This window comes from Pagrus major, chromosome 21, assembly GCF_040436345.1.
Source record: "Pagrus major chromosome 21, Pma_NU_1.0".
NCBI lineage: Eukaryota > Metazoa > Chordata > Actinopteri > Spariformes > Sparidae > Pagrus > Pagrus major.
The window spans coordinates 12,324,786-12,347,950 of record NC_133235.1 but is presented as its reverse complement, the minus strand read 5'-3'; the positions used below and the strand labels follow the sequence as shown (position 1 = coordinate 12,347,950).

The window sequence follows — 23,165 nt, the reverse complement described above, 5'->3', positions numbered from 1 at the left end:
TATACTCCGATAGGGGGCGCTGTATCCTTCTGAAGGAGAGCACAGGACCACACAGGGTCTCATACAAGCACAACACAATCTCACAACAGAATGGCACCTAACTGTGTCACAGAAACCACATAGCACATGTTTGTATGAAAGGAAACAAAATGAGAAACCCATTTTTTTTTTTTTTTTAAAAAGAAAAAAATCTAAAGCTACCAAAATAAGAAGCTTTAAAAATCTTGACCCACGGCTAAAGTATTGCGTAGTCTCGCACCAAACGTCATTACAATTTGTGGGGATTTTAAGACAAACAAACAAACAAACAAACTCACAAATCACAACATTAACTCCATGTCATGTCATGCCACCCATGTTTTGTGAGACACATAAAGTTTAGGGGGACAAAAAACAATTAGGATATTTTAAGAAGATATTTTGAGTCATTCGGGAATAAATAAAGCACCGTGAATACTAAGGTTTTAATGTTTAAATGACAGGGGGAACATGTCAGCAGAGAGGTTTGACTAGAGAGATGTTTGAGGCCAAAGGTAGGTGGCGCTGTAGCTCACCTTAACTCGACGGTCGACGATAATTAGTGAGCGAAGAAGAAGAACACGTGCTTCCTGTTTCCACTCCAGCCTCCATGTGAAGCACCCTGTACTGTAAATATATCGGATCCAGTTATTAAAAGGTGTAAAAATGGTTCGTAAGTTAAAGCACCATGAACAGAAGCTGCTGAAGAAGGTGGACTTCATCAACTGGGAGGTGGACAACAACCTGCATGAGGTCAAAGTGTTGCGGAGGTTCCGCATCGAGAAGAGGGAAGACTACACCAAGTGAGGACCACAGTCTGTGGCTGGCTAACACCGGCTAACACTGGCTACTGCCACAAAACCTTATTGTTCTGCCTGCTGTGTTTAAATTAGCCTGGATACTTTGACCAGGCTGTGATGGAAAATACGGTCAATGTTTTAATTGTGAGGAAAGTCTGAAGTCAACAACCAAACAGGTTGAAACTAAAAAAATATGTCTCTGTTTATTCATTATCAGCTACACTAACTTACATACAACATCCAAATACTGGATATCAGAGCTCATAGAGCCCAACGCCTGCTTAAACTGTCTTAATTTTGATTCCTTTGATTTAATTGTATATTTTGAGTGAACTGGCCCTTTAACTAGTAGCTGAGACCATTGAGTATGGGCTTAAACATACTGTGATAGTTGTATTTGTCTAATCCCTCTTATTTTAAGGATGCCATCTGCCCAGTGAATGATACTGACATAGGAAAACAGATGTATTGTTAGTTGTTCTGACAGGGTTTCTTTCTCCTTCGTCTCAGGTACAACAAGCTGAGTCGTAACATCAGAGATTTGGCCCAGAAAATCAGAGACCTGGATGAGAAGGATGGCTTCAGAGCTCAGAGCACACATCAGCTAATGGAAAAACTGTGAGTTTGTCCCAAAATATTATTTGCCCCGATATAATCTTTTATCTAATAACTTTCAGTCAGCGTCTTTGGCCGTTTCCACAGTTGTCCAGCTCTCTTTGGGATATCTCTTATTTTTTTGCTGCAGCTCTGAAAAACATGAGGCTACTTTGTTGTGATAATTGTAAATATAACGTTACCATTTATTATCTTTTATTTTAAAGAAAAATTAACATTTTGTTTAAAATTTCCCATGATTGTAAATGCCACAATTTGGTCATATCGACCATATGAGACACCAATAACATTTCCTATCTTACATTAATTTTAACTTTATGATTCCTGGAAATCTGCGTCATCCTTCTCTGACCTGCGGTGTCTTGGCTTCTCTCTCCTCTGCTGTCAATTGCAAACTAACAATGCTAAAAGACTATCGAATGCTTTCGAAAAATAAAGCACAAGAAATAGAGCTCCTCTCTGTCATTGAGGTAATAACTTAAAAACCAGCGAGGAAGCATTTCTGTTCCACATACGCAAATGTCTGCACAAGTGTGACCCTCCAGACTCGCTACACTGGACTCCCTTAATTGGACCAGGGTCCTTGCTGCCATACCTAAAGCAACAGAGAAGTTTTTCAGTCTTTATTGAAACAACCACAACGAACTTCACATAATTTGGAACTGTGGCTGAACAAGGTTTGGAGATAAATAGGGATGCACCGATGCATCGGTTGAACATCGGTATCGGCCGATGTTCGCCTCGTTAACTGCCATCGGCCATCGGCAAATAAATATGACATTCACCGATGGCAGTGGCCGATGATTATATGTTGATTTACGCGTCGCGTGAATGCTGTGCTCAGGAGAAACCATTCTTTTGTCCTTTTTTCTTTTTTGGCGATGTAACTGCCGAGACGGAAGAGGGCGCTCGCATATGTTGATTTACGCATCCCGTGAATTACGTGCAAGCTGACCAGAAAAGGAAAAATGAAGCTGCCAAGAAAGCGCAAACAGCCACAGTAAGACTCAGACGTTAATTGACACGGAAAGCCAAACAGCTGCCTACAGACAGCGCCAAAGCTAAACAAATAACCAGCAAGGTGATGGAGTTCATCGCGTTAGATGACCAGCCTTTCTCTGTAGTGGAGGACGTGGGGTTTCGGAGTCTGATGAAGTTTATGGAGCCACGCTACACCCTGCCCAGCTGACGTCACTTTGCCGAGGTCTGTCTCCCCGAAATCCACAACATTGTGGCTACACACATTCATGAGCTACTGGCCCGTGACATCGCTGCAATCAGTTTTACCACCGATATATGGAGTTCAGATGTCAGCCCCGTGAGCATGCTTAGCCTCACGGCACAGTGGATCGACAAGGACTTCAACCTGATGAAGGCAGTGTTACACTCCCAGGAGTTCACAGGTACCCACTCAGCATCTGCCATCTCAGGGGCATTTGAGACAATGTTCCAGACGTGGAAAATCGACAAAACCAGAGTGCATGCTGTCGTAAGGGATAATGCTAGGAATATGACGAAAGCTATGACAGATAGTGGTCTGGCTAGTTTTGGCTGCATGACACACACACTGCAACTGGCAGTCCATGATGGTGTTTTTAGCCAGCGCAGCATTACAGATGTTGCGACTATTTGCCGAAAAATAGTCGGCCACTTTAAACACTCGCCCCTCGCCTATTCGCGTCTTCAGGCTGTGCAGATCCAGTTGGGGATGAAACCAAAAAGGCTACAGCAAGATGTTTCCACTCGTTGGAACAGTACCTTTTACATGATGGAGAGCTTGTTGGAACAAAAGCGCGTACTTGCTACATATGCCGCAGACTACGACCTCCCCGCCACTCTCAGTGTGCACCAGTTTTGTTTCATAAATTTGTCTGATTGAATTTGTGCTCATTCAAATATAGTATGATGAAGAGCTGAAAGACTTTTAAAATAGTTCTGTAATGTTTCTGTGGTACAAAAGAGGGACTAAATAATAAAAAGAAAAAACATCGGCATCGGCCATCGGCCAAGTTGTTATTTTAAACATCGGTATCGGCCCAGAATTTCACAATCGGCGCATCCCTAGAGATAAACCAGAGATGAGTCAGGAAAAAGTGATGTGCTAGAAAGAGAAGAGGTATGTCTGCCATCAGGAGCACATCACTGTACACTTGGCTGTGCAGCTGGTGTAAACGTCCCTCCCTTCATCATTTATCCCCGCTGTCTTCCCAGTGTGGCGTATGTAATGAATGGTACAAGAAACAGCATGTGTGGGTGCACTGATAAAGGATACATGACCACTGAGCTCTTCATGATATGGCCTTACTGTGTGATTAAACATGCCCCCGAAGAACGCACCTTTGTCCTAATAATGGACCAGCACAAAACACAATGTGGGGCCATGTAATTGACATCTGCAGAGCTAAGGAAATTGAGATTCTGCTGCTCCCTCAAACAGTGATCACATATTCCAGTTGCTGGGCATCAGCATATCCAACCCCCTGGAGTTGTGTTCAGCACCCTGGCCAGTCGTGTGGGTCGAGTGAGAGGAGACATGGTGGTTGGGAAGAACCACTTCTTCACTTCGCAAGAAGGCTGTCACAGCCGAAAATATTATGCCCATATTCAGGAACACAGGCAATTGACCCTCCTTCCTAAGTGCTGCCCATTTTGGACCCTGTGGTCCAATAACAGTTGAGCAAGCTTAGAACTCGGATACGCCTCAGTCAACTTTCACGTTTGCACGTTAACTTATATGTGATATGTGCGCGGTGTGTCACAAAGTATGTGTGGCTTCTCTTGTTAACCTTCAGACCAGAATGACTTGGCCTCAATGCGCATTGTTTTGCCTTGTTCATAAAACTTAACATTGTGAATATGTCCCTCCATAATGTATTGTAGTCCTTGCTGTCAGCCTCTTGAAGCTAGGTTAGGCTCTTTATTATTTATTTATTGTTTTTTTAATGTATTTTTTTTGGCCCTTCATGGCTTTATTGACAGGACAGCTCAGAGAGGTGACAGGAAACGGTATGAGAGAGGGAGAATGACATGCAGGAAAAGGGCCGGACTCGAGCTGCGGGCCGCTGCAGCGAGGACAAAGCCTCTGTACGTGGTACGCGTGCTCTACCAACTGAGCTACTGGGTCGCCCCCTACAACTCTTAATAACTGCGTTAATCCATCTTAAATCTAACTTAATCAAGGATTAAGGTCATTTATTTGTCATTAACACTGGGTTGCACAAAGAATTGAAAGTTTGTAGCCCCCTTAATGCCACACACTTATAGTTCATATACAGTACACAGGCAGTTAAATTTAGATTAGAATAGGACACCCTGTAAATAATTCTGTAGTGCATTTTTTAAATTTGCGTCTGGGTGATTGTAAGAAGATTATGGCGATGAGTGAATAATACTATTTTTTACACGGAGCAGTCTCTACTATCTAGATAGTAGAGCTCGTGCCCAGTGCAGCTGCTGTGCCCACCTCTTCTTCCTGCACTGGTGCTCCCACCTCCTCCACTTCACCAGCTGCTGCGCCCACCTCCTCCTCTTTAGCGTCCTCACCATCTGTCACATCCCCTAAACACACCAGTCAGCTCATTGTCAGCTGCCAGTCTAGAGGAAAACAAATGCAACAAGTCCAGCGAGAACAAGAATGAGAATGGAGCGACAAAAACTACCTTGTGAAACTGGCCTCATTCCAAACTCACCAGCATCCTTGTTACGCCTACATTTGGTCACAAAGCAGGAAGGGTACAGCCTTACTTTTTTAATATTTTAAAATCTGCAGCTTCTTATTCTCTTCTAGTCATGTGATTATGTTTTATACATTTTATACAGCCACCTTGTAGAATGTGCTAATAGCAGGAAAGGAAAACCCAGATTGATAACGGGCTTTTTAAAGGTGGTTATCCTGGATTACATATGTCCGGGTTTAAAGGAAGAGTTGACCCAAAAATAAAACAATTCTGTGAAACTTCACCTAACTTTCCATCGGCACGAGGGCGAGTAGATAAAACTACAGGTAACCCAAAGAGAGTTAGACTAAGTTGAACTTACTTTCATGGCACAGGCTCCTGTGCTGACATACAGTGGTGTTTGTTTCCATTTGTCATTTTGGACAGTCTTGGTTTAACTATTTTTAAAGTCATGATCTCAGACTGATGATTTTATTGTTTCTTCACATCAGGTACAGCATCGGTCTCACCCCCACCAAACAGAATCTGTCCCTCACAGAGAAAGTCACAGCCTCCTCATTCTGCAGGTAAATCTTTCCACAAACATGTTTATACTGTAATTTATACCTTAGATGTGATCATGTGTCACTAGTCTGTTTTCACCTGTGTTACTCCTGCAGGAGGAGGCTGCCCTCTATCATGCTGAGTCTGCGTATGGCTCAGAACCTGAAGACAGCCATCACCTTCATTGAACAGGGACGTATCCTTTAATACTTCATATTTATAAGTTTATGCCCACAAAAGTCTTGTATTGTAAGAAATAGAAATAGTTTTCTGGTAGCGTCCTTCACTCAGTCTCAGATGTGCGCGTTGGCCCAGACATCGTCACAGATCCAGCGTTTTTAGTCACAAGGTTAGTCTCCACTTTTTTTCTTGTTCTTTTTATTGCACCACTTTCTCAAACTGTCTGTCCTGCAAAAACAGAATCATCTCATAGTATAGATGCATATGCAACAGCTTTTAAGTGATCAAGTACTGCAACAATTACTGTCTCTTTTTTAGGAATATGGAAGATTTTGTCACTTGGGTGGACTCCTCCAAGATCAGGCAGCATGTCCTGAATTATAATGATGAGGTGAGTTGAGCTTTTAGGATCTTGCATATTTTATCTGACAGTGGCTGAAGTAAAAATGCCGGGATTGTTTAGTTTTAAAGCAAATTAACATGTGGGTTTTGAATCCGAGTCATAAAAGCTACGAGTGTCACTGGTCATTTTTCTAGGATAAAGCATACAGATATTCTGCAATTGACCACTGTTTCTTTTACAGAGGGATGACTTTGATCTGTTGGCATAAGTCTGTCTCACCCTGGAGGACAGGGAAGGGACAAGAAATCTGCTCCTTTAACTGTGGAGTGGATAACTCTGCAACCCGGGAGTGAACCGTCTGAATCTCATATCGACTTGGAATTTGTTGGAAGAAAATCAAGTGCTCCCAACAAAACCAGTTTTGTCTGAGCAAGGACAAAAGGGGCACACTTTGAGTCTTCACTGAACTACAATCTATTGACAGTCGATCATCCATCCAAACTATCTGACTCTGCAGGGCTGGTGACTCTGTATTCATCAAAATCACCATGTGACTGTGGTCTCTATACCTGCTCAGACAGCGGTAGCTGAGCAGTCTCAGTCGTTTCCTCCTCTTTTTTTGAACACTGGACAACATCACACTGGTTGTTTAGAGCAGCTTCCAGAGTTGTGTGACTGTTCCTTCTCTCTGCATAATGTGCGTAACATCTGCGTGAACATCAGCTGGCCTCACAGGGTTAGCATGTATGTGAGCATGAAAATGCTGGTTCATAGGTGTGAATGCACCATAAAGGGGACTGTCACTGTAATGTTTTTCATATTAAAGGTCCAATATTATACATATTTTCAGGTTTATACTTTCATTTTAGGTGTCTAATAGTAATTTTTTTTACATGCTCTTATGTTCAAAGACATTATTTTCTCATCCTGTTTATTGCTGCAGGGCCTGTTCATTCTCTTTATGAATGCTCCATTTTAGTGCCTCTCTTTAAGGCCCCCCTTCTGCAAAACCCCTGACACCCCTCTCACAAGCCTGAGCAGGCACAGCCACGCCCCCAGACTAAACAGTTGTGACACCACAACCTTACGTCGGTGCTGATGGCTCATTTGAAGACGTAGTTTCTGAATACAGGCTGTGTATTTCTCCATGGATTGAGCGTTTTGATTCTTACATAGTACAACTCTTCAGTCTGTTTTATAATCACAAAAGACATGTAATCTCACTTTCTACAATATGGCACCTTCAGAATAACTTTAAAATGGAAACATTTGAACAATTTGATAAATATTTATTTTTTTCAATAAGACTTTGTTACAATGTAAACTTTGCAAACAATAAACACTTTTATCACAGTTATTAAGACTTTTTACAAAACCTGTTTCCCCATAATGTTGAAACTCTGGAAGAAACCCTTACACCAGTGTGTAATGTTAATTTACCAACACCCTGCTCTTAATATTCCAGTAAACACAGGTACATGAAGCATTTGTTTTTCAATCCCCGACTTATGGCTCAGTCTATATTGTATACATCGGGCCTCTCAAAAGATAAAACAGAGAAAGCATTTCTATCTTCATCTGATAGATAAGACTGTATTGACCCCTTTAAGGCACCCTGGTATATAACAGAAATGCAACAGCTTCTCCCTTGTTGAGTCTGTCAGAGCCACCAGAAGCGCGCATAGATGATGAGCGTGATGAAGAACACTGACACAGCCGCCACCTTGGCATACGTTGAGCGGGTGTTGAGGTATTTGGCATCGCTGCGGTACTTCTTCGACATGGTGGACAGATTGATGGCTTTTGTGTCTAGGGCTGAAGGAAACAGAAGTATTTCGATGAGATGACATTTTCTTAGCAATGAATGAGCCAAAGACTCTTTAACATCATAAATGACACCAAAAAAGCAGCAATTCCTAACATTTAAGAAGCTGTAAACAGCAAATGTCTTGCTTGAAAGATGACAAACTACTGATAAATTATCAAAATAGTTGTCGATTCATTTTCTTTAGACCGACTAAATTAATCGACTTATCATTGCAGCTCCACATATTCACAAATGCATTCAGAAGAGCAAAATTGAACTTGAACTTATATCTTCAGGTGTTCTTGGTATTTTGTCCCTTGTGTTTAACCACTAAGGAGGTTATGTTTCCACTTGTGACTGTCAGCAGGATTATGCAAAAACTATTGAAGGCGTATTCAGGTGGCTGGCATCTATGAGTGAGTACAAAAGGGGACTCTGGGGCCTAGGCTGAGGTATACGCTCTACTGTGTGCCATTCAAGTTTTATTACTGTATACTTACCAGAAAGAGATTCTCCTCTTTGCAGAACTTCCTCAATATTTGCCACCATGATTCTCTGGACATCCTGCAGCTCTGTGTTGATACTGCCCAAGCTCCTCCTGGCCCTGCTGTCGACGTATGTCTTCTTTGTTTTCTGGATGTATGTGTCTGGAACAATGAATGTATGATATGAGTTTGGTCAATGATTTTGTTCTATCTGCACATAGTGAAATACACAGCGTTTGTTGAATGTAGCAGATCACAAACAGTCTTACCAAACTCAATGAAAGAGTACGGCCTCGTCACTGTGGGTACTCTTCTTCCATACTGGTCATAGAATTCACTGTGGAGGTCTTCAAGGTATGCAAACGCTATCTTTCTGGGAAATGAGGCCTCGCAGAGGGACAGGTAGCACACACCCTGTGCTATTAAATAGCTAAAAACAAGAAACATAAATTGACTCCAAATCAAGGGTTATTTATTATGATTTTGATGCCTGATAATATATGTATTGAACCAAGCCTACAGAATCGACGTGTTGATTATGTTTAAGGCCCCTTTGAGAATACACAGCAAGTCAACAACAGAACTTACTGAAAGTTCATGCCCCCGGCCTCCAGGGTGCAGCGGTCTGGACTCTGAGCGTTCAGTTTACGGCACAGCTGCTTGGCTTGGCTCTGGTACTGCTGGAGGTCTCTTCCTGACTGACAACGATAAGCATAGACAGGCTGTAATCAGAACGAGGAAAATCCAATAAAAAGAGGTGTGTCCTATTTGACCTGTGTAGTAATTCAATTTGGCATTGGTTTGGAGCTAAAACTAACTTCACCTCGGTATTGACAATAATATACTTAACACATGGTTATGGACGACATAACTGTAGTTGCGTACGTTGTTGTTAACTGACCTGTACATTAAAAATTAAGTTACAGTTTGATTAAATAAACTTCTCAGTAGATAACGTGTACCTTCCCAATATAGTACCGAGAGTAAATAAAGCCCTTGTCTTTGTATTTGAGAGGTCTAGCTTTGAGGATACGTGAGCAGTCCTTAAATATCACTATTTTTGAATGGAGTTTGGTGAGTAAGATCCCTTCAAACAGAGGAAGCTAGCTTTCATTCATACCTGTTCATCCTCCTGTATGGACGCAGCGAGCGGCAGTCCGTCCGCCACACGAGCGATTATTGTCAGTGAAATCATGTCGACGGAGGTGAAAATCGGCGGCGTCCACTGTCGGTTTTGTCAGACACAGTGAACTTCAGAAACTTTGTATGTTTTCGCTGTCAACTTTGATGATGCAGAGGGAATGAGCTGGACGGAAGTTGACGGTGCGTCGGTGAATAGGGCCCGAGTGGAAACTGATGAAAATGCAACTTCGTAGTCAAATTTCCATCGCATAAAGAGGTAGGACGCTTGTTAAACCGTGTGGAAAATTACGTGGATTTTTTGTGTCATTCCGTCGTAGAAAATCTATTTTCGAAATTCGCATCAGTTGTAGTTTGACTCGCTTGTTTATTCTCTAACCAGCAGGCGCTATTTTACCACTTTAACAGAGTATCGGGCAGGCCATGAGAGCCAGCAGTCCGACCAGACAGCTGGCAGACGGACTGACTGCATCTCCACTGCTGAGCCGAGAGGTGCAGATGCGGTCTGTCTGGTTGCTCCGTCTGGAGTGAAGCCTCTCTGCATTAAAACCAGAGGAAGGACCCGCTAACCATGGACAAACCAGAAAGGTAACTCTGCAGCATTGCTGTGCTTTAATTTTGCAGCCTATTGTTTGTTTATTTGGTTCAGTCCTGGCGATTTGGTCTCCTCGGCGTTTCCTTCTGGCCGTGGAATGGCTGCTCTTTTTCCTCATTTTCTTTTGTTATTGATTGTTTTAATGAACCCTGATCATGCTCCGATGTCGTGAAATGAGACGACGTTTGATATTTTGCAGCTTTGCAGAGAATTCCTCTCTTGTTTATTATTTGCTCGCCTATAATTGTATGAAATATCCGCGCAGTGATGCACCGCTTATGATCTGCAGCTGCCGCTTTTAAATGTATTAATATAGGATATAAGCCAACAAGTCAGGGGGGTGTGATGTGTGCAGACCAGCTGACTGCAGCCGAACCATACAGGGATCAATCATCCTCCACAGCCTGCTCTTTGGGTCCGGCACACCGTTATGTTATGTTAGCCATATTGCTGCGGCTGCTACACGCAGATATAACGGCGGAGATGGGAGCACTTGTCCGCAGCCTCAGATTAATCCTCTGAACACCCCCATTCACTGACTGAAATGACCCGGCTGCTTGGCACAGTGGCATCCTTAACAGCTTGAAAGGCCTTATTGTTGCGGTGCAGCTGGCACCGCCGCGCGCACCTTCTCATTGGTGTGTTCCCAGACCGGCGTGTGCGTGAATCACAACCCTGCGAAACCGTCTAGTTTATTGTCCCTTTAGATAATATGTTTTAATTCCGGGGCGGGGCGCGTCATGACTAATTGATTATGACAAATTATTGATTCCCCAAGCCAAGGAGTTGAGGGATTCCTTCCTCTGCCAAATGCAGTCTGGTTGAGCTCATTTCCTCTGAGAGGTTCGGTTCGGTTCGGAGGGTCACAGGGAGCACACTCTCCTCTGGATGTCTCTCACATGGACAGACGCTACTCAGATGATTTCCCCAGAGACAAAGCATCTATTAAGAGGCCTGCCTGTGATCTCTGCTCGGTCTCTGCTCACCAAATAAGTGTGTGGTCCGTATTTACACACATCTACCCACAGTGATGGAATGTAACTAAGTACATTTACTCAAGTACTGTGCCTAAGTAGGCTATAATTGTGATGTACATGTACTTAACATGAGTATTTTTTTATTTTATTTTTTTTACTTTTTTACTCCACTACATTTATGTGATAACTTTAGTTACTAGTTACTTTGACAACTGCATGCTGCGTACATGTACATATACTGTATATATAACTTTTATTTGTACTTTTTATATTTACTGCCAGAATATTACTTTTGATTCTTAAGGGTTCAATCTGTATAATTTTAGTTAAAAGCATACCAACACTAACTTAAATACTAAAATTATCAACAGAATGTAAATAACAGTTCTGACATCTATGTAGCTTCCTCCAAAGATATGTTAGCATCCTAACCAGCTGGCCCCGACACATCCTAGTCTAAAGCTCCTGTGCTGCTGATGTCAACACCAACACTCCCCAATGTTCTCGGAACTCCCAGTCTGAACTGCTAGCTGCACGGCTAAGTGAGCTAACTAGCTAAAGGCAGCTAAGTTCGCAGCAGTTAGCGGTTACTCCAGCGAAATGCTGACCCCTATTTGTTTTGAGTATTCATTTGACAGGTGGCCAATTCTTACATATCGCACCTTTAAGCACCTTTACTATCAGATAATTTTACTCAGGCACTATTCATATGGGTGAATTTTTATCAAAGTAATATTTTAACACCATAACTTTTACTGTTGTAGGACTTTTCTGTACTTCTTACTCTCTCTTACCACAGTCTGTCACTCCCTCCTACCTGCCCCCAGGTGTGTCTGTAATGCTCAGGAGTGAGGAGGAGAGCAGCTGAGGAGGAGGAGATGGGCTGCACCTCCGCCAAGCAGGTGTCTGCCGTGCCCAACGGTGAGGAGGGCCAGAATAAAGCCTACAGCAACGGGGACCTCCTCTCCGGTCAGTCTGTTCACTTATATCTGTTCAGATAGTAACCCACTTTTTTAATATCCTAAAATATGAGATATTGGCCACGATTTGTTATTGTCATTCACAGCTCATGTGGAAGTTCATTTCTGACACAATACCTGGATTAGGTCACATGAGTATTGATATGGGTATTTAAAATAAAAATAAAGCACGATACTTTCATGTTTTTTAAGAGTTTTGTTAGCAGTATTGAAAAGTGCTTGGATAGACTTGTTCAACTCTGGTATTGTTGATGATCCCTTAATTAGTGCTTTATTAGCACATGAAAGGTTAAAGTAAGAGCCATGAGCCAACAACTAACAGTTAATTCCACTGTCAATACTTGGGGCTGGAATGTTTTTGGTAATTGTTTGGTCTATAAAATGTTAAAGATTGTGAAAAAACTCATGATATGATTTCACAGAGCCAAAGATGACAGCTTGAAATTTCTTGTTATATCTGATCAAGAGTCTTAAACCTCAAGATATTCAGTTTACACCTGTGTTAAAAAGCCTCTAATCATCTCACTAAAGAAGCTAGAACCAGTAATTATTTGGCATTGTTGCTTTCAAAAACAGTCAATCAAAACTGTCAAGTTTAGTTGATTCCTCAACTTAAAACTTTTCAGCTCTCTTTATAAATACATATATCTACAAATACAATATATATGTTCTCTATTTTTAAAAACCAACATTTATATAGGTTAAAATGCGCACATCACTGCTGCGATGTTCAAGAAAACACATTTTGAACAACGTTTGATGTTCAGTTGTCATATAAACTGAAGGTCAAATGGGACAGAAAGGTTGTGTTTAAAAAATGAAAACACACTGGAAATCCAACCTTGATTAAGAGTTTTGAGAACAGTTAGCGGTGATTACAAGTGCTGGGATTGACCTTTAACACTTGTAAACTGATGTGCTGTCAGATTCTAATGAAACCCGTAATTAGTGCTTTATTAAACAAGGGTGCACATGAAAGGTCGAACAGTCAGAGCCATGAGCCAACGAGATGAGATCTACAAAGTTTTAGCTTTATCGCACCAAGAGTCTAAAACCTAAAGATATTCACTTTACACTTAAAAAGGCCTCTCATTCTCAGTCTGGACAAGCTGGAACCAACAAACATGAGGCATTTTTGCTTGGAGACCTCCTGAAACTATTTATTACCAAACGTGAAGCTGTTTAACTTCAATTTCAGCCAAATAATTTCAGCCCCCTTTATAAATACATGAATATCTAAAAACAATGTATATGTTGTGTATTTTTTCAAACACAAAGTACAAGTAATATAAAGCCTTTTGTGGTTTCAGAGGAAGCTGCATGTAATCTGATAAATCTCCATCGATGGCAATGGCTCAGTTGCATTGTGGGTAATGTAGGCATCAAGTTTGAAAAACCATCCACTGGTCTAGCATTGCTCCTGTAACACTGTTGGTCTCAGTATGGACAGTTTAAAATCAAATGATGAAAATCAATACAGCAGAACCAGAGATATTCTTATTCCTTTTCAAAACCTGCTGCCTACATTACCCACAATGCAATTTAGCAGCTGATTGACGTCACTGGAGGCAGTTTATCAGATTACATGCAGCTTCCTCTGGAGACACAAAAGGCTTTATACTACTTTTTTTTTTTTACATATGCAGTAGTACTCACCAAGACCTGTAAACACACTGTGTAAAAACAGAGGAGTTATCCTTTAATTAAGAGTTTTGAAAAGGGTTGTCAGATCCTAATAGAACCAAACAGTCACACCTGTACATGGTGCTAACATCACGTCTATAACAGATGTCTAACAGCACAAATGTAGGCCAGCTTGCAGCATGTCATAGTTGTTAAAGCTGCTGCAGATGATTATTAAACTAAAATGATCAGTGAGCGACAACAATAACTTGCTCAGCATCAATCTGATGTGTTATGACTGTGTGTCCATCAGGCCATCGTTACTATGCGTCGTAACTGTATTTTCATTTTCCTAAAAGCGTGGGAGTGAGATGGTGGAGCAGGTTTGGGGGGGTGGGGTTGTGCAAAAGATGGAGAGGCAGAAAGAAAGAGGAGAATCAGGCTGACAGCTCATGTGTTCGCCGCTTGCCAGCCATTGTTAGTAGGGGATTTAGTGCGGAGCGTGAGAGAATACAGGCACAGAATTACTTTGCCAAGAACTGAGCTGTGAGAACTATTAACCCGGAGGATTGCCATGATGAGAGGGGCTGTGAGTGGGTCGTCCTCTGCTTGCCGGCCGCCGGCATCTGCTGTCGTGTATTAATCAGAGGAGATGTGCTCCTCTCTGCCTCTCTGTCTCCCACTTTGTCACAGATGAGTACAAGATGAAAGGAGTGGAGAAAGTCAAGTACATGAGTGGAGATGAGGGAGGAGTGGACGGCCAGGACAGCACAGTGCGTGACTCTATTCTACACTTTGTCTTCTAATATACGTCTGTAATGGGGATTTTACTGTATGTTACGGTGGCTTCTGTCCCTTTGTAATCAAAATGTGTCGTGACAGAAAATTTGTGTTCAGACAGGCTGCATACATCTGCATACTAATGAGGAAAAACTGATTTAACACAACATGCTACAAGATAATAGTTTTGGTTAATACCACACATTTACTATGTGATGTACTTTCACATATAAATACTGCCTGATATCATATATATTAAAGTTTCATTATTTAAATGAACTGTTTGAAATATTAATACAAAACAACATAAGGAAACTTCTTAGTTACATGTGTGTTTTAAATTTGGCTTTCTGCTGAATGACAGAACGTAAGACAACTTTTTGATCAGGTGGTTGATTGTGTGTGTGTGTGTGTGTGTGTGTGTGTGTGTGTGTGTGTGTGTGTGTTTGCCTGGATGCCCCGCAGGAGAAATGTGCTCTGCTTGGTAAAGGTCAACACATGGATGAAACAGGGTCCAACGGGAATGGAAAGATTCTGTAAGTATCACTGACTGAATTGCTTTTCCGTGACTGCATGAATTTGGTGGTGAGGAAATTCAACCCTGATGTTAATTTTGGATTCACAATGACAGGCAGAGATGCTGAGCTGAAAACTGTGTGTTGCAGCTTATTTATTTTTTGCTCCTGTTTTGTGTGTCATGTGCTTGGGAACGTGATCCACGGAAATGTTTTAACAATCAGAAGTGAACCTTCAGTTATAAAAGGGTGAGAACGGTTACACTGCCAGGCTCTAACCTGCCGCATGCTTTGTCCCTGCAGGAGCATCCACTCCTCAGAGAGTCAGCAAGAATTCTTCAGGATGCTGGATGAGAAAATCGAGAAAGTAAGGAATAACAGCCCATCAGTGGAGCATCGCTTGATGTTTTTACAAAAAGCTCCTGCTAAATGACATAATGGAGGTTAATCCTGTCACTGCAGCAAATCTGTGGCAAGTGAGGACACAGCAGATGACAACATGCTACCTCAAAACAGCCTCAATCTGTCATGTCCGTCCCACCAGTGAGGTTATTTAAAGTACCGTTAACAACATGCTTTACTGACTGCTGCAGTGTGACTCCATGTGTTCAAACTGTGTTTTCATTGTTTTATAGTATAAGGGGAAGTTAAATCATATCGAAGTAGATGACATCATTCTTTATTCTTTTCATTGTTATCAAAGGAAAAAAAAGACAAAACAAACAATTAATTTCCTCTTCTAATAAGTGTATCTAAAGTCTGACAGGGCTCCAGACTAACTTCTCACATTAGCTGCACTGGTGCACCTCACTTTGTCATTTAGGTGCACCAGCACATCATTTAGGTGGACCAAATTATACATTTTAATTTAACTTTCAACACATTTTTCTTCATTTAAATCGGATTCAGCAAGAAAATGTAATAACCTCCGTAGTTTAAAACCAGGAACTGCAAAGATTTCAGTTGAGACCAGTGAAAATGTTTAGTCGCACTTGAAGAAAGTGCCTGTGCAACCACAATAGTCACACCCTGTCTGATATAACTTCTTCCAATGTGACAGAAAGCTCTATTGTTGTCTATCAATTCACTTCTACCTAAAGAGAAATGTGGCTCTCACCCACATCATTGTTTTCTTCATCTGCGCACACACACTCACACTCAGACACACACACGCACGCACGCACGCACGCACGCACGCACGCACACACACACACACACACACACACACACACACACACACACACACACACACAAAATGCATTTAAAAACATTCTCCAGTAGCTGTCTAAAAGGGGTTATGAGAGGATGTAGGAAAGTGCATGCAGAAACAAAAGCAGTAAGGACAAGACTTGTCCTTGTTGTTTTATATTTAACAAAACTGGTTTTGCTGGTCTGTTTAATTTGATTAATCTGTTGCGCAGTACTTTCTGAGTTCCCCACCCAGTCTGTGGCAACCAAGAACGTTTTTGTTCCTTCTAAAAATATAAATCTTCAAAAATAAGTTGAAAATAATCTTTGAAAAAAACTAAACAACGTCCCTGAACAGCTGGCCACTGTCATTTTTAGCAAACTTTTCTAAAACAGGAGTCAGTAGTGCGCTATTGTTGGGGACTATTTTGAATTGCGGATAAACACACATTTGGTGCACTAGTGAGCATTTCTGCCAGAACAGTGTATGTGGCATAGACCATAAATAAACTACAGTGACCTGGGTTCAATGTAATGAAGGGACGTTTCAGCCAGTGCACCAGTGTGTTTCTGCAGCAGCGTTTTGTCCTTTGAGGCTGCTGATGGAGAATAATTTGTCCCTGTATGATTGTTCAACCTCTGTGTAACGTGGTGGGTCTAGAAAGAAGGTCTAGGAAGCTGTGTGTGATTTAATGTCCTCTCTCTAGTAATTTTAAATCATCTATGCTAAAACAATTGATCCTAAATTGATTCTGAAAACTTTTTCCTTTATCGTACTTACTGTGCTGCAAATATCTGAAGACGATGTTGCCTAATCAAGTATGTTTGGGTGATAAATGAGTATTACCACCTTATCAATCATCAGGACCGTGTTACAGTATCAGTTCAGTATGGCCATTTCTTTATCATAACAAAATGACTTGTTGAAGGTTGAAGGTCTGATCAGATTTAGAAATGCAATATCTATTTTTTTCAGTTCTGATCTGATTCTAATACGTCAATTTGTCAATCTGTCAATACAAATACTGATACCAGTACCAGTACCAGTACCAGAGCTCTTTTCTCTAGAATATTATTATAATTTCATTATTATTGTTGGTGGTGTTTTTATATGTAGAGTTACATGAGGCTGTTGTCAACCGCACTTCCTAATAAAACAGCAACAACAAAAACAAAAAGCTTTAGATTTAAATGAAGTAGGTTTGGTAGGATTCAAAGGAGCACTACGTAGTTTTGGGGAAGAAATTTTAATCCTAGATCTAAAAATACAAATTGTCTGTGTTTTCATGACTGAATAAACAAACTGACCTTTAAAGGACAATTTCATTCTGTTTTACTTTGTTTATATGTGGCAGACCCTGCCATCTTTCTAGCTTCAAACAGTGTTCTGGGACCTTATATTCCTCTGAGAACAGCTTGTTTATTCAGTAATGGAAAGATAAATATTTCTGAGTTTGTATTATTACTTCAGTAATATTTTAAATATTTACAAAACCCTTTAATGTTTTGACTGTGATTCAGACTGTGGAATCTGGATCAGTACATGGATCGGTGACCACAGTCCGATAATTGAATCATGTCAGTATTGGCACCTGATACTGAATCAGGTTGGTCCCAACTCTGTTAACAGTGTGTAAAATGTAATATACATGAATCTTTCTGTGTTTGTTTCCAGGGCCGGGACTACTGCTCAGAGGAGGAGGACATGACATAGCACTGTGGCCGTGTGTCCATCAGTCTCAGTATGAAGGACCTGTCACTCCAGTGTTACAGATGGACCGAACCATGTGTTACCATGTCCGGGGGGGGGACTGTCCCTTGTATGTACACACCTGAGAAAAATGGATTACTGACTTGAATCAAGCACCTTTTTGCCCTCCTGCTCACATCCTTAGTTCCTGCTTAACCCAGCGAGAAACGACCACCGAAATCAAAGATGGTTCAGTATTTATACGTGTTTTCGAGGTTTACTTCCTCAATGAAGCCATTACAGGATGACGGAGATCTTGGGATTTTAATCTGCTTTTCTTTCCCTGCTTGGATAAGTGCTGGAAGGCCGATATACATGGCTGTCAACCATAGGACTCTTTCAAATATAAATTTCCAACAGCAGAAGTGACCAGTGCCCTTGTGGACGCTGACTCCGAGTGAAGATAATGTCTCTATCAGCATTTTTGAATATTTCATCCTTGAACGCCTCCCTGAAAAAGTCAAGGACACTTCCTGCATTCCAAGACACAGTCTGAACCTCTTTTCTACAGCACGTTGGCCAGTACAGTGTGTTTGTCTGTCCATGTCTGTTTTCTGCGATGATGTAGAGTATTTATGTTGAATAAGGCTCAGGGTTGAAGTGTTGTAATCTTTGTCTCATGTGGTCAAGTCCTTCCTCTCATTTAGACACTACTGCACCATTAAAAAAGACACTCATGCACTCACACAGCAGGGTTATTGATGTCCCCTGCTTCAGTATCTGCTCCATGTTAATGGTGGACACTGCAAAATCACATTCACGTCTCATTATGTATTCCCCTCACCAGTGTTATGTTGTTGTGTTCAGTTTTATGTTATATTTTTTTTTTGTTTTTCTAGAAAAATAAAAAATGTTTTCAGTAACTTAACCACACAGCTGACAGTGTTGTGGTATGTGAAAGAAAACAGGAAGTGCAGCCTCCTGAACAGCCTGCATGGTCCTGGTATTATTTAAATGAATCGCCCAATACTAGATAAACAAATGGATCGCACTGTGGCTCATGAAATCCTGAATATCACTGGGAACCTGAGGACGCGCTGTAATTATGACTTTTCAATCACAAGGTAGCCACGCCCTCAAGCATAACTTAATTGTCTGTTTTGCTGTGAACAGGACCATAATTTACAAACATGAATATCATGCTTTGTTGAAGAAGACTTGAAACTAGTGACTGAGGGCATAAACTCATTAAGAAACTGTGTATTCAGGTAATAAATCAAGTGATAAGCAGGGTCATTTTCTCATAAGCTTATGTGCAATCAGACTTGTTTTGAAACCAGTGGAGTCGCCCCCTGCTGGCCGTTAGAAGGAATGCAGGTTTAAGGTTGTTCGTTTCAGAGCCGGAAGCGATTTTATGAATCCTACTAAGGTGAAGGCATGACCAACCCCACTCTGCCCCTGATTGGTCTACCCTGATATTCTCAACCTAACCCTAACCAGTCATCACTCCTCATGCCTCAATTACAGCCCAACTGATATATTGTTATGGCTGATATTTTTTAGGCAATGTTGGCATATAGAGATAGTCATATTGGCCATAAATTAACTAGAAATTACAGTACAGAAATATTCAAAATGCAACAGATGTCATTTAAAAACTGTTGCCACTCATGTAGTTTGTCCACCAGAGAGCACTGATACATTTATATTCCAACTCTGAAATGTCCAGCTCAGTACATAACTAGTCACTGAAGCATTACAGCTTTTCATAATGGTCCCTTGTTTGTGTCTAATGTGAGAGATAACAGAGAAGTAAACAAACAGAAGCAGGAAATAAATAATATTAATATTATATCTCCAGATGACCTGTCGTGTTATTGCCAGCTTGTTTATAGCAACACAAATTTAGCTACAATAACCTTGAAATCCTTCCCAAAAAAAAAAAACATGAATTCAGTAAATGTACCTTGTTGACACTTTCAATTAGAGATCATTTAAATTACTGTCTCCCTGTTATCCTTAGTTATTGCTAACTGCACATTGGTCAGTGGTCTGGAACAAAAAATAAAAAGGCAAAAGTCACAATTGAAGCGATCCTCATCAAAAATTTTATTGTTAGGTCTTCTGTAGAAACAGATATTTCTTTATGATCAATTTACGTTCATGTATGTACGAGCCTCAAAAATGCTGCAGAAGTAATGCACTCTAAATGTTTGGTGGAAGCACTGGGATCCAACTCATCCGGTCCAGCTCGAAGGTTTTAAGGAAGGCCTGTGACCTTGTGGGAACCGACCTGTGTTTTGTCACAGATTCTTTAAAAAATTAACCAGACCAGTGATTCCCAGATGTCAGCATGAGAGGGATCACGAGATGAGTACAAGCATTTAAACACATGAATGTCTCTTTTTCTTGTTAAATACTGCATATTTGAAAAAAAATCTCACTCTCTGGTTGACCTTTTCACAACCCATAGACCTGTGCAACCAAAGACAATGGGTCAAAAGTTTTAAGGGGTCAATAGCCAAAAAGTTTTGTTCTGGTCGGATGTAGCCATTGTATCTTACACCTAACAGGGCGCAGTGGTTCATTCCATTAGCACCTGCTGCCATGTTGTCAGTAGACCTTTGACCTTTTTTAGGAGCAGCTTACACAGACTGACAAACAAACCAACCAACCGCCTGCCTGCCTCATTCTGTTCTTCTATGGTTCATCATCAACACTGTCATGACTTCTCACACCAGCAGCTCAGCGCTGCTGCCGTCTCTTCCGATGCTGCCGGCGTCCCAAATCCTGGAAGGGTCCTACAGGGGGATCAGGTGTCACCAAACCGTCAGTCATCCTCTGGTAGACCAGGGTGGAGTCAGCAGCTACCGCACACAATAGCATGGGGAAGCCTCTGTCCAGCACGTGACGTATGCTGCACGGCAGAGTGGAGGAAGCTGTGAGTTTGGGAAATTTGTGTAGACAACTTGTGACAGTAAAAGTCTTTAAATGAAAAGAAAAAGGTGTCCAATTACCTTTTGTGGCTCAGAGATCGGTGAACAGGCAGTGGAAGAACAGTTTGGATGGGTCCTCCTTCCTTCTCCCTCGCTTCCAGCAAAACCAGCTGCAGCTCAGGACTCTTGACACAAGACACCTCTTTCCAATGACGCACTGCGGAGGACAAATGCCTAATTAGTCTATGGCGAACTGTAGCGGCTCCTCCAAAGGTCATTACAGCCAGGATGTCATTAGTTATAAGAGAGGCTTTTCCTCTGTCAACACTAAACACTGATTCACCCTTTCCCCACTCATTCAGAACATGTTTTTATAGTTTTATATGACTCTGAATGAGCTCGACAACAATTAGAGCTTTTACAGGTAAATATCATTTATATGTAACTGAAGTCACAACCCATTTTAAAGGTGCAATATGTAAAAATTGGACACCTGTCGAATTCAAACTCAAAACAAAAAAAGGCAGCAGAAAAACGGCTAACTGTGGCTGCCATTAGCTAGTTAGCTCAGTTAGCAGTGCAGATAGTGGTTTGGACAAAGAACTCGAGGGACCAGGTAAGTGTTGGTGTTAACACCGCTAATACAGGATTTTTGGAGCGGGACGGATCAGGGCTAGCTGTTTAGCATGCTAACTTCAGCAGACATCTCTGACATAGACATAAACGTCATAATGTCAGCACTGCTATTTCCTCACATCCTGTCCACAATTATAGTAAAAATGTGTGAAAATAAGAACTGTTTGAGGGAGTTTTAGTAAGCAGGGGAGGAGTTTACATTATACAATTACACACAAACTACACACAATGGAAAATAAAGACTCATTGTATTACTTTAAGCCCTTAACATATTTATTGAATTCTAATTATTAATGAAGTGTGGTGAAAGTATTGACAAAAACATTTAAAAGGGGCAACATGTGGGAGTTTAGGTTGAGATCCTGGACCATCACCCTATTAGATGAGCACCCATGTCTCTGCAGGACACACACATAAACAAACAAACAAACAAAACAACAACAAAACAAACAGTACTGGCTCCTGCTCACCTCTTCTCACACTCACCCTCACAAAGATCCATGTAGACGAGGAAGGCTGTGTGAAGCTGTTCGCTGTCCTCAACCTCCAGACTCTTCATTAGCTGATACTAAAACAAGATTTAAAAATATAAACTATTTACAACATGATTTAGCACCAGAGCAGTGAACGCAGCAGGGCTCTCCTCTGACACTCACGGTTGGATGGTGCAGGATCCAGTTCGGAGGTGGAGGTTTCTCCATCAGGTCCGCTGTGTCTGACGCCTCCGACATGTTACTTATTTAACGTGTCTAATGACTCAAAACACTCTCATTACACACTGTGTAATGTCAGGACAAAGTGCTGCTGTCACGGCGTGCGTGAGTTATGTTTTAAGTTTTGCCAGCGTGCTACAGTCTCAGTCGTCCGGGCGGAAAATGTTACTCATTCTTGTTTTCCGCGTGGCAGACAGGAGGCAGCCTTAGAGACACTTCTGAGGGCAGAAAAAACCCAGTGAGCCAAGTCAATATAATATAATATAATATAATATAATATAATATAATATAATATAATATAATATAATATAATATAATATAATATAGTATAATAGAATAGAATAGAATAGAATAGAATATATATAATAAAATATCAGAATCAGAAATACTTTATATATACTAGAATATATTAGAATATATAATTTAATATAATAGAATATATAATACAAAATTATTACACACAATGGAAATTCATACCTCAAAAGGCGATACACTTTCACGGTGCTTCGAGTTCCCAGTCCAGGCAGAGTCAGCTAATATGCCTGCCAAGCTAGAAGTTTAACAGCAACTTAGTTAGCAGTAGTTAGTGTTACTCTGGCAATGTGCTGCCCCCTGTTTGTTTGGAGTATGAATTCAACAAATGGCCAGTTCTTAAATATTGCACCTTTAAATAAACATAGGCATTAGAGCAAGATAAAAAAAATAGGATAAACATATATACATTGATATGATTTTGCCATACCTTTGAACTATTATTGTTATTATTATTAGATTTCTACTACAACTACTTTAAAAAAATAAAAAAAAATAATAATAATAATGACTTTTCTCATATCTGTGCAGGCTTTCTTCAATCTCTCTGACTACCTCTCTCTTCCTGTGTGTGTGTGTGTGTGTGTGTGTGTGTGTGTGTGTGTGTGTGTG

General features: G+C 41.0%; 4 protein-coding genes across 4 annotated transcripts; 2 read left to right on the top strand and 2 right to left on the bottom strand.

Annotated features, from left to right (window-relative positions):
• The first annotated feature begins 593 nt into the window (after nt 1-593).
• Nucleotides 594-7,019, top strand: imp3 (IMP U3 small nucleolar ribonucleoprotein 3). Its single transcript, XM_073492018.1, has 7 exons — nt 594-821; nt 1,329-1,436; nt 5,602-5,676; nt 5,770-5,849; nt 5,951-6,002; nt 6,152-6,224; nt 6,418-7,019. The coding sequence occupies exons 1-7, from the start codon at nt 685-687 to the stop codon at nt 6,442-6,444; spliced, it is 552 nt and encodes a 183-aa protein (XP_073348119.1). The 5' UTR covers nt 594-684; the 3' UTR covers nt 6,445-7,019.
• A 425-nt stretch (nt 7,020-7,444) lies between these two features.
• sec22ba (SEC22 homolog B, vesicle trafficking protein a) lies at nt 7,445-9,761 on the bottom strand. Its single transcript, XM_073492016.1, has 5 exons — nt 9,589-9,761; nt 9,057-9,166; nt 8,738-8,898; nt 8,484-8,630; nt 7,445-7,991 (listed from the first exon to the last, which is right to left on the bottom strand). The coding sequence occupies exons 1-5, from the start codon at nt 9,661-9,663 to the stop codon at nt 7,837-7,839; spliced, it is 648 nt and encodes a 215-aa protein (XP_073348117.1). The 5' UTR covers nt 9,664-9,761; the 3' UTR covers nt 7,445-7,836.
• A 198-nt stretch (nt 9,762-9,959) lies between these two features.
• Nucleotides 9,960-18,884, top strand: LOC141016766 (uncharacterized protein C1orf21 homolog). The gene is made up of 6 exons (XM_073491306.1): nt 9,960-10,196; nt 12,008-12,149; nt 14,477-14,556; nt 15,029-15,099; nt 15,382-15,445; nt 17,942-18,884. Exons 2-6 carry the CDS (start codon nt 12,059-12,061, stop codon nt 17,978-17,980), a joined length of 345 nt encoding a protein of 114 aa, XP_073347407.1. The 5' UTR covers nt 9,960-10,196; nt 12,008-12,058; the 3' UTR covers nt 17,981-18,884.
• A 1,157-nt stretch (nt 18,885-20,041) lies between these two features.
• tsen15 (TSEN15 tRNA splicing endonuclease subunit) lies at nt 20,042-22,388 on the bottom strand. The gene is made up of 4 exons (XM_073491584.1): nt 22,185-22,388; nt 22,015-22,096; nt 20,974-21,109; nt 20,042-20,873 (listed from the first exon to the last, which is right to left on the bottom strand). Exons 1-4 carry the CDS (start codon nt 22,257-22,259, stop codon nt 20,702-20,704), a joined length of 465 nt encoding a protein of 154 aa, XP_073347685.1. The 5' UTR covers nt 22,260-22,388; the 3' UTR covers nt 20,042-20,701.
• Between the last annotated feature and the right edge of the window lie 777 nt (nt 22,389-23,165).